Source organism: Eucyclogobius newberryi, unplaced genomic scaffold (genome assembly GCF_026437365.1).
Source record: "Eucyclogobius newberryi isolate DKJ021-1_F unplaced genomic scaffold, fEucNew1.0.hap1 SCAF_16, whole genome shotgun sequence".
NCBI classification, from domain to species: Eukaryota; Metazoa; Chordata; class Actinopteri; order Gobiiformes; family Gobiidae; genus Eucyclogobius; species Eucyclogobius newberryi.
The window spans coordinates 32,161,205-32,176,906 of NW_027315790.1; the positions used below are offsets into that span (position 1 = coordinate 32,161,205).

Genomic DNA, 15,702 nt, shown 5'->3' on the forward strand with positions numbered 1-15,702 from the left:
AGGGCACAAATACCTTCTCGTAGTACTTGGCTTACGCAGTATTTTAAGAGCACAAATACCTTCTCGTAGTACTTGGCTTATGCAGTATTTTAAGAGCACAAATACCTTCTCTTAGTACTTGGCTTACGCAGTATTTTAAGAGCACAAATACCTTCTCTTAGTACTTGGCTTACGCAGTATTTTAAGAGCACAAATACCTTCTCGTAGTACTTGACTTATGCAGTATTTTAAGAGCACAAATACCTTCTCGTAGTTCTCGACTTATGCAGTATTTTAAGAGCACAAATACCTTCTCGTAGTACTTGGCTTACGCAGTATTTTAAGAGCACAAATACCTTCTCGTAGTACTTGACTTATGCAGTATTTTAAGAGCACAAATACCTTCTCGTAGTACTTGGCTTACGCAGTATTTTAAGAGCACAAATACCTTCTCGTAGTACTTGGCTTACGCAGTATTTTAAGGGCACGAATACCTTCTCATAGTACTTGGCTTACGCAGTATTTTAAGAGCTCAAATACCTTCTCGTAGTACTTGACTTATGCAGTATTTTAAGAGCACAAATACCTTCTCATAATACTTGGCTGAGGCAGTATTTTGAGGGCATAAATACCTTCTCATAATACTTGGCTGAGGCAGTATTTTAAGGGCACAAATACCTTCTCGTAGTACTTGACTTCGTACTCGGTCCTGCTCCTCTTGAGGTCGTTGGGTTCTCTCCAAACCAGCGTCACGCTCTTCTCCTCGATCTTCTCCGCTCGCAGCTCGCTGATCAGAGACGGCACTGAAACCACACACCAGACAGTAAATACACACAATACACACAATACACAGAAAGTACACACAATACACAGAAAATACACACAAAATGTTCTAACTTGAAGAGAGAATTGTACGTTTCCAGAAAGTTAAACAAAATCAAATGGAAGTGTTAAAGTTCAACCAGAGGGTTTCACGAAAGGAAAGTCGGATCAGACTTCACAACAACGTTCATCCCCCTCTCACTCGGGACGAAAGGAGAGACGTGGAGAGAGAGAGAGAGAGAGAGAGAAGAGAGAGAGAGAGAAGAGAAGAGAGAGAGAGAGAGTTCTACACACGTCCTGCACACGTCCTGCACACGTCCTGCACACGTCCTGCACACGTCCTGCACACGTCCTGCACACGTCCTGCACACGTTCTACACGCGTCCTACACACGTCCTGCACACGTCCTGCACACGTCCTGCACACGTCCTGCACACGTCCTACACACGTCCTGCACACGTTCTACACGCGTCCTACACACATCCTACACACGTCCTACATATGTCCTGCACACGTCCTGCACACGTCCTGCACACGTCCTGCACACGTCCTACACACGTCCTGCACACGTTCTACACGCGTCCTACACACATCCTACACACGTCCTACATATGTCCTGCACATGTCCTGCACACGTCCTGCACACGTCCTACACACGTCCTACACACGTCCTGCACACGTCCTACACACGTCCTGCACACGTCCTGCACACGTCCTGCACACGCCCTGCACACGTCCTACACACGTCCTGCACACGTCCTGCACACCTCCTACACACGTCCTACACACGTCCTACACACGCCCTGCACACGTCCTGCACACGTCCTGCACACGTCCTACACACGTCCTACACACGTCCTGCACACGTCAGGGGGAAGTCCATGTGCAGTCTTCAAGCACATTATTATAAAGTCATAACTCTTCATTTTTCCTGCTTTACATTTTTAAAACGACACATTTTGTCAACCATTAAACTCATATAACAGTATCCACACGATCAGCACCACGGACAGAGACAGTTCAAAATCCTGTATTAAAAAACTGTGGCTGAATTTTTTGACTGTTTTAATTAGATATGAATATCAAGTATTTGAAATGATGAAAAAATATATATATTTACATTAATTTATAGCATTAAACGTCAGAAATAATGAGCCATTACTTTTTAAATCAAAGTGCATATGACAGCTTTTCATGTCTTTCTAATTATTACTTTGTTTGATGGGATTGTATCCATGGTAACAATTATGGTAACATTCATATTTTTTATGTTTATTATAAATTTAGGTCTTTGGTCACGATTTATTAAGGAATCATTATGTTTTGTTAATATAAAGTGATATATCATGCACTGAGTGAAACCAGGAACTAAACCAGGATTAAACCAGGACAAGACCAGGAATAAACTAGGACTAAACCAGGACTAAACCAGGACTAAACCAGGACTAAACCAGGACTAAACCAGGACTAAACCAGGAACTAAACCAGGACTAAACCAGGACAAGACCAGGACTAAACCAGGATTAGACCAGGACTAAACCAGGATTGGACCAGGACTAAATTAGAACTAAACCAGGACTAAACCAGGACTAAATCGGGACTAAACCAGGACTAAACCAGGACTAAATCGGGACTAAACCAGGATTAGACTAGGACTAAACCAGGACAAAACCAGGACTAAACCAGGACTAAACCAGGATTAGACCAGGACTAAATTAGAACTAAACCAAGACTAAACCAGGACTAAATCGGGACTAAACCAGGTCTAAACCAGGATTAGACCAGGACTAAACTAGAACTAAACCAGGACTAAAGCAGGACTAAACCAGGTCTAAACCAGGACTAAACCAGGACTAAACAAGGACTAAACCAGGACTAAACAAGGACTAAACCAGGACTAAACCAAGAGTAAACCAGGTCTAAACCAGGACTAGAACAAAAAAAAACATCTAAAATGCAGAGACAGTTTACGATGAACACATTTGTCCAACAGTTTGACAAATGAAGCCTGCGTAAATTCAGCCTGGAAGACCTAACTCCATCCATCTACGTCAAGGCCTCCATGGAAGGACCCCTCTCCCCAGCGCCATCGTCGCACTCAAGCCTGTCCGTCTGTGAGAGTCAGATCCCTCCTTCACCATGGACTCTCCCAGGTTTCTGCGCTTATCCCAAAGAGGTTATGCAGTTTTTCCTGGCCAAAGAAGGAGGGTGAAAGGTCAGGGGGCGTCTGCATCATGGCCCTCGCACCTGCTCCTCATCCCCATTCGGTCCTCTGAACGGCTCGACCGCTCAAAACGTACTGCGACCCACCACCTCCCCAGCTCCTCCTCTACATTCCCCTCATCCTCTACCTTCTCTTCACATCTACCACCACCAGTCTCCAGGCTCCGGGGGGAGACATCTAATACAAATAGATCATGGAGTGCCCATGATTGCAACGTCTTCCGCCGGGGTCTGAGCGCCAAATAACTCACGAATAAAGCTTGCTAAACAGTGCATTCTCGTGGTCTCTGCGTCTCTCCAGGGTGAAATAAAGGTGTTTTCATGCATTATGCAAATGAGACGAGCTTTGGCCCTCGTTTACCGCGCGGCTAGAAACAGAAGTATCTCCACATGTGCCACGCCCGCTGCCCCTGCCCAACCATCAAGTGCACGGATAAACTTCACCAAAACTGTCAAACCAGGCGAATCATACTCCGATTATGTTTGAGTGAAATGGGCGTTAGAACCCGTAATAATCGCACATTTTCACCCGGACGCTTCATCAGAGGAGGAAACCTGCGCTCCATTCTCATCTGAAATCGTCCCCGCGCTCACGTCTCTCCGGGGACGTATCCGTGCGCCGACGGCCTCAGTGAGCCTCCCCGGTTACGCCGCCCAACGACCGGAAACAAGGCGACACATCCACAGAAGCATCGCCGTGATATAAACGTGTAAATAATCCAGAAGCTCATACGTGTGCGTGTCATATCTGTAAAGATGAAGGGAAGTGCTGTGGACGCCGCTGTTCTTTAATTCAACACATATTTCAATGAAGGCGGCGAGAAAGCGCGCGGGAGATCTGAAGCCTCTTGGAATTACAGCGCTTAAGAATATTATCTACAAGACGAGAGGGACTTAAAATGAGAAGGAATCACACTTTTGAAGCGCGCCGCGGTTCACACGGTCTGAGCCAACATCGAGCTTAGAACGGGCACATGTTTGTGTTTAATGACGGGCACATGTTTGTGTTTAATGACGGGCACATGTTGGTGTTTAATGACGGGCACATGTTTGTGTTTAATGACGGGCACATGTTTGTGTTTAATGACGGGCACATGTTTGTGTTTAATGACGGGCACATGTTGGTTTTTAATGACGGGCACATGTTTGTGTTTAATGACGGGCACATGTTGGTGTTTAATGACGGGCACATGTTTGTGTTTAATGACGGGCACATGTTGGTTTTTAATGACGGGCACATGTTTGTGTTTAATGACGGGCACATGTTTGTGTTTAATGACGGGCACATGTTTGTGTTTGTGTTTAATGACGGGCACATGTTGGTGTTTAATGACGGGCACATGTTTGTGTTTAATGACGGGCACATGTTTGTGTTTAATGACGGGCACATGTTGGTGTTTAATGACGGGCACATGTTTGTGTTTAATGACGGGCACATGTTTGTGTTTAATGACGGGCACATGTTGGTGTTTAATGACGGGCACATGTTTGTGTTTAATGACGGGCACATGTTTGTGTTTAATGACGGGCACATGTTTGTGTTTAATGACGGGCACATGTTGGTGTTTAATGACGGGCACATGTTTGTGTTTAATGACGGGCACATGTTTGTGTTTAATGACGGGCACATGTTTGTGTTTAATGACGGGCACATGTTGGTGTTTAATGACGGGCACATGTTGGTGTTTAATGACGGGCACATGTTTGTGTTTAATGACGGGCACATGTTGGTGTTTAATGACGGGCAAATGTTTGTGTTTAATGACGGGCACATGTTGGTGTTTAATGACGGGCACATGTTGGTGTTTAATGACGGGCACATGTTTGTGTTTAATGACGGGCACATGTTTGTGTTTAATGACGGGCACATGTTTGTGTTTAATGACGGGCACATGTTTGTGTTTAATGACGGGCACATGTTGGTGTTTAATGACGGGCACATGTTTGTGTTTAATGACGGGCACATGTTGTGTTTAATGACGGGCACATGTTTGTGTTTAATGACGGGCACATGTTGGTGTTTAATGACGGGCACATGTTTGTGTTTAATGACGGGCACATGTTGGTGTTTAATGACGGGCACATGTTGGTGTTTAATGACGGGCACATGTTTGTGTTTAATGACGGGCACATGTTTGTGTTTAATGACGGGCACATGTTGGTGTTTAATGACGGGCACATGTTTGTGTTTAATGACGGGCACATGTTGGTGTTTAATGACGGGCACATGTTTGTGTTTAATGACGGGCACATGTTTGTGTTTAATGACGGGCACATGTTTGTGTTTAATGACGGGCACATGTTGGTGTTTAATGACGGGCACATGTTTGTGTTTAATGACGGGCACATGTTGGTGTTTAATGACGGGCACATGTTGGTGTTTAATGACGGGCACATGTTTGTGTTTAATGACGGGCACATGTTGGTGTTTAATGACGGGCACATGTTTGTGTTTAATGACGGGCACATGTTTGTGTTTAATGACGGGCACATGTTTGTGTTTAATGACGGGCACATGTTGGTGTTTAATGACGGGCACATGTTTGTGTTTAATGACGGGCACATGTTTGTGTTTAATGACGGGCACATGTTTGTGTTTAATGACGGGCACATGTTGGTGTTTAATGACGGGCACATGTTGGTGTTTAATGACGGGCACATGTTTGTGTTTAATGACGGGCACATGTTGGTGTTTAATGACGGGCACATGTTGGTGTTTAATGACGGGCACATGTTTGTGTTTAATGACGGGCACATGTTGGTGTTTAATGACGGGCACATGTTGGTGTTTAATGACGGGCACATGTTTGTGTTTAATGACGGGCACATGTTGGTGTTTAATGACGGGCACATGTTTGTGTTTAATGACGGGCACATGTTTGTGTTTAATGACGGGCACATGTTTGTGTTTAATGACGGGCACATGTTGGTGTTTAATGACGGGCACATGTTTGTGTTTAATGACGGGCACATGTTGGTGTTTAATGACGGGCACATGTTTGTGTTTGTGTTTAATGACGGGCACATGTTTGTGTTTAATGACGGGCACATGTTGGTGTTTAATGACGGGCACATGTTTGTGTTTGTGTTTAATGACGGGCACATGTTTGTGTTTAATGACGGGCACATGTTGGTGTTTAATGACGGGCACATGTTTGTGTTTAATGACGGGCACATGTTGGTGTTTAATGACGGGCACATGTTTGTGTTTGTGTTTAATGACGGGCACATGTTTGTGTTTAATGACGGGCACATGTTTGTGTTTAATGACGGGCACATGTTTGTGTTTGTGTTTAATGACGGGCACATGTTGGTGTTTAATGACGGGCACATGTTTGACAGAGCGAGAGCATCTACAGCTGGAGGATCAGTCCAGACGCAGAAGTCATGATTTCAGAAATACACAGACATTGAACCTTAACATGATTCGTTTCTTGCTATATTAGGTTTTTACGGCGACTAGAGTCTTTGGCTTTGGTCAGTTATTGTTTCCTGTGGCTCAGAGAAAAGAACCATGAACCAGGTCAAACAATGTGACCATTAAACAGCAGATTTTACCATTATATTCTGGGATGTTGTGATGTTGTGGTGTTGTGGTGTTGGGACGTTGTGACGTTGTGACGTTGTGACGTTGGGACGTTGGGACGTTGGGACGTTGCGGTGTTGGGATGTTGTGATGTGGTGTTGTGATGTTGTGATGTTGAGATGTTGAGATGTTGTGATGTTGTGATGTTGTGATGTTGAGATGTTGAGATGTTGTGATGCTGTGATGTTGGGACGTTGGGACGTTGGGACGTTGTGACGTTGAGACGTTGTGACGTTGGGACGTTGGGACGTTGGGACGTTGGGATGTTGTGATGTTGGGATGTTGTGATGTTGTGATGTTGTGATGTTGGGATGTTGGGATGTTGTGATGACATGTGGCGTCTCAGGTCAGAATAAGTGACGGTAAATAAGTGTTTAAAGCCTGTTCACGTGTTCAGAGTAACGAGCCCGAGCAAAAGGCGGCGATTATTTCCCCAAATAACAGTTTATTTACTCTGTGAAAACTGGTCATAATGTTCCTCGTTTGCAGTGGCAGAGTGGTTGGCACTTGTCTCTCTGCAGCAGGTCCTGGCCTAGTTTCACTTCACAAACATCTTCATCTGTTTAAACTGGCACTTTCCTCCTTTTACTGTATTTCTTGAGTTTGCATGTTCTTTCGTCGGTCCTCTGAGCGGTCCTCTGAACGGTCCTCTGAACGGTCCTCTGAGCGGTCCTCTGAGCGGTCCTTTTAGCGGTCCTCTGAACGGTTGACTGAGCGGACCTCTGAACGGTCCTCTGAGCGGTCCTCTGAACGGTCCTCTGAACGGTCCTCTGAACGGTCCTCTGAGCGGTCCTCTGAGCGGTCCTTTTAGCGGTCCTCTGAACGGTTGACTGAGCGGACCTCTGAACTGTCCACTGAACGGTCCTCTGAACGGTCCTCTGAACGGTCCTCTGAGCGGTCCTCTGAACGGTCCTCTGAGCGGTCCTCTGAGCGGTCCTCTGAGCGGTCCTCTGAACGGTCCTCTGAGCGGTCCTCTGAGCGGTCCTCTGCACAACAGGTAAACCCCTAAGGCTGACGTGACCAAGACAAGCTGGAGATCTGGAGATGGGCCCCCCCGGGCCCCCTGGGGCCCCCCGGAGCGACGGGGCAAAACACCGGCTTTATTACTTCAAATAAAATTCAAATGAAGTGGGATAAACTTCAGTGCCGTTGTTGCCCCGAGTTATGGAAACATAATTAGTCTAAGTTCTTCATATCTCAAACGCATCTCGTCCATGAGGTAAATGTCTTCATAACTGAGGCAAATCGTCTCAATAATTCAGAACGCCGCGAGCACAAGTAATAATATAAATATAAAATAATAATACCACAGTTTAATATTCATCCAGTCATCATAGGAGAATATGCAGCTTTTAACCACATCGTGTTCTGAACTCAAGATGTTTGGACTTCCATCCAAAGCTTCAGGCTGGAACTCGTCTCGTTTCGCTCAGATTGGGTCGTGGAGGCGTGTTCAGGTCCAAACGCCCTCTGACCTTTGACCTCCACAGACAGTAAACTCTGAAGTCAGCACATGTGTCACATTTATCACGTTTTATTAGATCAACATGTTAGAACTTTTAAATAATGGTCTGCAGGTGGCCAATCACGACAATGATTGGCCCTCGCCACGCCGCCTCCACGCCGCCGCCACGCCGCCTCCACGCCGCCTCCACGCCGCCGCCACGCCGCCTCCACGCCGCCTCCACGCCGCCGCCACGCCGCCTCCACGCCGCCGTTAGGCTTCAAGATGGAGATGCACGGCACTCTGAGGTCCTGAACTAGTATTTCTTCTGTGCTGATAAAGCCTCTTGTGTAGAGGCTGTTTTGTCTCACCTATGTACCGTTCTTTACAGCTTTCTTCACTGCATTGGATCGAATAAACTACATTGCTCTGTTTTTGAGTCAGAGCTCGGTAGATACAAGGGGGGAGTTTCTGTTGAAACAAACAACTCGTTCTACTTCAGGAAGGCTCCGCCCAATGGGCGGGACTTACCACAGAACAGTATTAATATCGGAGTTCTCAATCTAAATTCTTTTATTGACAATGACTCTTGGATGAGAGTCGAAACGTCTATTTTTTCTAACTGAGTCCAGATGACTACAACTGAAGCTTTTTCTACTAAAGAAAGAAGAAGAATATTCCGATGCGAAAACAATGTTTCCCATTTTTCAAATATCATAAACTATACATTTTCGGAAAGCGCTCGCGCTTTCCTACCTCATGGTGTGGGTCCCTAGTCACTGAAGGGTACTTTCGTTAGGTCTATACAGTAATAATGTTAAATTTTTGCATCACACGCTTATATGCACGGAACATGCAAGAGATGGGGAACATATTCGTGAGCTTCTTAGCGCAAACGAGTGCTTTATATGGGGATGACGACCGTGAAGCAAAGCATCCCAATGTAAAGTGCTCATTTAGTGCGCACTTTTGCACGGGCTTCGCCCGTTTACAACGATAATCTTCCATTTTCCTACTACTAATTAATATGCACGGGGCGTGCGTGAGTGGAGGAGTGTGTTAGTGAGTGTTTGGAAGTGGGCGAGCGCTTCGTGCTCGATTTCGTGCGCACGTACGGAACTAATAGGCCTCTCGCTAGCTTGTGGCGCTCGGGCCTAATAAAGTAAAATGCTTTCTTTAAACTTTACACTTGGCACTAAACTCTTCTGAAGCGTCGGCCATGAGCTTTTCTCAATGGGAAATGTTACTATGTTGTCAGGAATGTTCCACAATTAAATGTTTTTATCTTGTATTTAATCAATCACACGCGTTTTAGTGCTTAAAATGCACTTTTTAAATGAGAAAACTTCCATAAAAATGTCCATAAATCTGACCAGTAAATTGGCCTGTAGTGGCATCAACAGGTTTAAAGTCTTTCTGTGGAATATTGAAGGCAAAGCATTAACATCTCCATGGAGACGAGCAGAGGACTGAAAGAGGAACATATATTGCACCTTTAAAACCGTGATTTCATACTTTTGAGATCTCTCAGCAGCTTCCATAAAGACACAATTAATCCCGCCCTCTCGCTCTGGCCCGCACGCCTTTCCGTTGGACGCTGACCGCCTGAACTCGTCCACATCCTGGTCCTCGTCCACATCCTGGTCCTCGTCCACATCCTGGTCCTCGTCCACATCCTGGTCCTCGTCCACATCCTGGTCCTCGTCCACATCCTGGTCCTCCTGGTCTGTGAGGAGATTAAACTTTGGCACAAAATGGCGTCCGCGCTGTGGGCTCGTCTCCGTTTCCTTATCGGAGGAGACAGCCCCTCGCCTCAGCACGACTCTCTTTGTGTGGCGGAAATCTCTCTATTCCCCCGGGGACGCCGCGCTCTCCCAGCGGGGCCCCCGAACGCACCGCGGCCAGGCTGACATCCATCATTGTTCCACCTCCACCGGCTCCAGCGGCTCCAGCGGCTCCACCGGCGCCGCTCTGATTACAGACATGGAACTGACTGTATCTGGGGCTGTTCAGGGGAGAGTGTAACCGGGGCCGACCGTGTGAGAGGACGACGTCGTCAAAGAGGTTAAAGAGGCTCAAAACTGACATACAGACCGTCTTTCTGCAGCTAAAGCGGGAAAGCTGCACAGATTTCAGTGAAATTGTGATGTGTCCACAGGTCCACGCCCACGTTCTACTCCACGTGTGTGACTTAATGTTTCTTCTTTAATAAAAGCAGGAACATGACTGTAAGAAGGGGTCATGTGGGTTCCAAAGCCCTGAGCTCATTGGCACATTATGTCCTCAACACTTGCTCTGCAGCGCCCCCTTGTGTGACGACAATGGGACAGTCCCATTTGCGATGGCGGCTAAACGCGGAGCTAGAGCGAGGCGAGGCTAAATTTTACAAAGCTAATTTTTTAAGGACGTGAACGTTTGCGGCTCGCGGTCGGTCAAACGTTGGGCGGTAAAACAGGCTGCAATACCACAAGTGGCCACTGAGCAAACTGGCTTCACGACAGATGTGGCTCAAATGAAAGGCTCAAACAGCAAGAATCAATCAAACACACAACCTGGAGTAAACGAATGCTAAAGAACACGGTCAGAACAAAAGCTGATAAAATCCACCTGATTCTCAGACTGAGAACGGACGAAGACGGTGTAACATGTAACTCAAAACAAAAAAATATATAAGTCACATTTTTTGATGTATTTGATAAAATCCAAGACAAAGAACAGACATTTCCTCTTGAAATGCAGTTTAAAATAATAACAGATGAGAGAACATGGTGAATAGGTGTACGTATGCTAACGCTAACACCTTCAGCTACATGACGTATGCTAACGCTAACACCTTCAGCTACATGACGTATGCTAACGCTAACACCTTCAGCTACATGACGTATGCTAACGCTAACACCTTCAGCTACATGACATATGCTAACATACGTCATAAGGCGCTGGTACAGCTGGCAGCCCGGTGTAAACGCTCTCTCTTCTTTCTCACACTTATTGTGCTTTATCTCCTATATTTTGTAAATATAATTAGTATATTTTAACTATTTTACTGTACGATAGGGACACGCGCTGGAATAGTTTTTTAATTCAACTGTTTTTGACTTTTTTCGGCTGGATTTGAGCGTTTTTCGTTGCGTTCGTTGTGTTGTTGTGACGTGAGCTAGCTCCGAGCGAGCCCACCAGCCCCCCCCCCGCGCCCTCCGGCCGCGCTAAAGTACGGCGTGTCGTCGGTACACGTTGATATACACGTTTATATGAAAGAGGAACTTGACGAACGATCGGGACACGCACTGGAATCACTTTAAATTAACTTGTTTTGACTTTATTCGGCTGGATTGAGTGTTTTCGTCGTGTCGTTGCGATGTGTCTTGGCTCTGAGTCCCCCGGCTCCGAGTCCCCCGGCTCCGAGTCCCCCGGCTCCGAGTCCCCGGGCTCCGAGTCCCCCGGCTCCGGCCCAGCCCCCCGCCCGGTGCCGTACCGCGTTTACACAAAGGAGGAACTCATGAAACTGCGGAGAACCGTCGTCTTACCCGGAGATCGTCACGTTATCCCGGCGGACATCCTAAGGAAAACGCAACGAAGCAGACGGGCTGGACGTAAACTCCGAGAGAAGAGAGGAGAAAACAGGAAGTAGGTTCCCGCCGTAGTCATGGGTAACGTGAGGTCCCTTCAAAATAAAATGACGGAAATAGCGAGCCTCATGCGGTCCCAGAGGATTTATAGGGACAGCAGCGTCTTGATTTTCACAGAGACCTGGTTAACAGCAGAAATGCCAGACTCTATTGTAGGTTTGGACAATTTTCATCTGCTGCGGGCGGACAGAACTAGAGAATCCGGGAAGAAAAGAGGAGGCGGTCTGGCGGTGTATGTGAACACGAGCTGGTCCAAACCCGAACACTGCACAGTGAGGGAGCAGCTATGTAACAAGGATATTGAACTATTGGCTATTGGCATGAGGCCATACTATCTGCCCCGGGAGTTCTCACATGTGATTTTAATCGCAGTCTATGTGACCCCGTCTGCCAATGCTGAAAATGCTTGTGAAGCACTGCTCTCCTGCACTTGTAGGCTGCAAACACAGCATCCACAGGCTCTCTTCCTCATCTCTGGTGACTTTAACCACGCTTCTCCCTCTTCTGTCCTACCAACATACACCCAGTATGTTACCTGCCCCACCAGAGAGAATAGAACATTGGACTTGTTTTTTGCCAACACCAAGGAGGCTTATTCCTCTTCCCCCCTCCCTCCCCTGGGCAGCTCGGACCACAACCTTGTACATCTGAGGCCTGTGTATGAACCCATCGTGCGCAGGCAGCCTGTGGTGTCCCGTGAGGTGAGGATGTGGTCTGCTGAGAGCGAGGAGGCTCTGAGGGACTGCTTCAGCACCACTGTCTGGACTGAGCTTTATGACCCACATGGGGAGGACATCAACACCATCACAGAGTGCATCACGGACTACATCAACTTCTGTTTTGAGAACATTGTTCCCTCCCGGACGGTGCGGTGTTTTCCAAACAACAAGCCATGGATTAACCGTGAACTGAAGGCTCTGCTGAAGGAGAAGAAGAGAGCCTTCAGGTCAGGGAACAAGGAGGAGCTGAGGACTGTGCAGAAGGAGCTGAGGAGGAAGATCAGGCAGGCTGAGGCCGGCTACAAGAGGAGGATGGAGGAGCAGCTGCAGCAAAAGAACATTCAGGGAGTGTGGAGGAGCCTGAAAACCATCTCGGGCTTCAAAATCCCCCCTGCCCAGACAGAGGGGGATCTACAGTGGGTGAATGATTTAAATGCTCACTTCTTGAGGTTTGATCGGTCACCCGCCCCTCCCCCTGCACAGCTGCATGCTCCCTCTTCCACAGCTGGACAATGCCCTGCATCTGTTCCTCTTCGCTTATCTGCCCCGGACCATCAGCTCCCCACTTCGCCTGGACTCACCCATCCCCCCAGCACACGGTCCCCCTGCCAACCACTGACTGTCACAGCAGCACAGGTGAGGAGTGAGCTGAAGAGGATTAAAGTGAGGAAGGCAGCAGGACCTGATGGCATCAGCCCCAGGCTCCTTAAGTCCTGCGCAGATGAACTGTGTGGAGTTATGGAGCATGTCTTCAACATGAGCCTGAAGCTGAGGGTGGTACCACAGGTCTGGAAGACCTCCTGTCTGGTACCTGTGCCTAAGACACCGCGCCCCAAAGACCTCAACAGCTTCAGGCCAGTGGCTCTCACGTCCCACCTGATGAATGACACTGGAGCGGCTAGTCCTGGACCACCTCCGCTCCACCGTGAGCTCAGCCATGGACCCGCTGCAGTTTGGTCTGGCATCGGAGTGGAGGACGCCGTCATCTCCCTGCTGCACCGCTCTCTCTCTCACCTGGAAAAGCCTGGCAGCTCTGTGAGGATCCTGTTCTTCGATCTCTCCAGTGCCTTCAACACCATCCAGCCGCTGCTCCTGAGGGACAAGCTGGAGACGGCTGGTGTGGAGTATGACCTGGCAGAGTGGATCCTGGACTACCTCACGGACCGACCCCAGTTTGTGAGAGCCCGGAACTGTGTGTCTGACACTCGGACCTGCAGTGTGGGGGCGCCCCAGGGCACTGTCCTCGCGCCCTTTCTCTTCACCCTTTACACTGCAGACTTCAGACATGACACGGACAGCTGTGTCCTGCAGAAGTTCTCTGACGACTCTGCCATCATCGGACTCATCACGGACGACGATGACGCGGAATACAGAGGACTGGCGCAGGACTTTGTGGACTGGTGTCAGCGGAACCACCTCCTCATCAACGCGGGGAAGACCAAGGAGATGGTGGTGGATTTCCGCAGACGCCACCCCACTGCCCCCTCACCAGTGAACATCCGGGGACGGGACATTGAGAGAGTGGACTCATAAAAGTACCTGGGTGTTCATCTGAACCACAAACTGGACTGGACTCATAACACAGACGCACTGTACAGGAAGAGCCAGAGTCGGCTCTACCTCCTGAGGAGACTCAGGTCTTTTGGAGTGACAGGGCCACTCCTGAAGACCTTCTACGACTCTGTGGTGGCATCAGCCCTCCTGTACGGTGTGGCCTGCTGGAGCAGCAGCATCACAGAGAGGGAGAGGAAGAGGCTGGACAGAGTCATCAAGAAGTCCAGCTCCGTCCTGGGCTGTGCTCTGGACTCGGTGCAGGAGGTGGGGGACAGGAGGGTCCTGGCTAGATTCACATCTATGCTGGACCATGAGTGTCACCCCCTGCAGGACACTCTCTCTGCTCTGGAGAGCAGCTTCAGTGAGAGACTGATCCACCCTCGATGTGTGAAGGAAAGGTTCCGTAGGTCTTTCCTTCCTGCTGCTGTCAGACTTTATAACAAAAACTGTTAGTACTGAACACTCGCAATACTGACCTAACCTAATACTGATGTGCAATTCTGTCGTATGTGCAATTACTGTGAAATTCATGTGCAATCTATGTGCAATCTATGTGCTGTTGTGACACATATTCATGTGCAATTACTGTCGTGATCACATGCAATGGTATTTATGTATTTATTTATTTATTTGTCTATGGGAGTTTTTATTTATTTATAGGAGATCTTCTACTGAAAGTGTTTTTCAGACTTCCTATAAGTGATCTGTTCTTCTGTATCTACCTCTGTATCTACCTGCGTTGCACCAATGAAATTTCCCCATGTGGGACAATAAAGGAATATCTTATCTTATCTTATCTTAACGCTAACACCTTCAGCTACATGACGTATGCTAACGCTAACACCTTCAGCTACATGACGTATGCTAACACTAACAACTTCAGCTACATGACGTATGCTAACGCTAACACCTTCAGCTACATGACGTACGCTAACGCTAACACCTTCAGCTACATGACGTATGCTAACGCTAACACCTTCAGCTACATGACGTATGCTAACACTAACAACTTCAGCTACATGACGTATGCTAACGCTAACACCTTCAGCTACATGACGTATGCTAACGCTAACACCTTCAGCTACATGACGTATGCTAATGCTAACACCTTCAGCTACATGAGGCACAGACAGAACTGTGGTAAGTGTCTGGTATGTTAACGTAACATATGAACAGTTATTCAGATAACTATAGCATAAAGAACATGCTAACAAGTTTAGCAAAGCATCAGTTTTACCCCAAATCACTAAATCCATTGAATTCTTCTTCCTCTGTGTCACTTCTAAACAACTCCACAAACTCTAGAGGAAGAGGAAGCGCTCTAGCTTAGAACCTAGAGCGCCCTCTTGTGGCTGCCAGTGTGAAAATAATGAATAATATCACATATAAGTCGCTCTGGAGTATAAGTCGCACCCAAAACTATGAAAAAAGGTGCGGCTTATAGTCCGGAAAATACGGTATTCACATGATTATTGTGGCGCTTCAGAACAGCTCCACGCGCACAAACCGCACAGTGTCTTCTCATAATCGCACACAGATCTTTCTTTCGGGTCAGTGATCGATTCGTAAATGAAAAAGACTCTTTAATGAAACCGTGGCCTCCGTGTTTATCGGACTTTCCTTTTTCCGAGAGCTTTTCCTGAACTTTCCCGCTGCAGCGTTTCGGCGTCCCAGAGGAGATGAATTTGCACACAATAACGCCATTACCGCCGCGAACCCGCTCTTTAAGCATTCTTACATTTTTCA

The 15,702-nt window shown here is 47.5% G+C and overlaps 1 protein-coding gene across 1 annotated transcript in view; it reads right to left on the minus strand.

The window, feature by feature from the left end:
- Nucleotides 1–15,702, minus strand: part of LOC140362203 (ephrin type-A receptor 7) — a 306,144-nt gene that overhangs the window by 87,408 nt on the left and 203,034 nt on the right. The window contains exon 6 of the mRNA XM_072448279.1: nt 658–782. Within this exon, the coding sequence (XP_072304380.1) occupies nt 658–782 (125 nt within the window). The remainder of the gene's footprint in view (nt 1–657; nt 783–15,702) is intronic.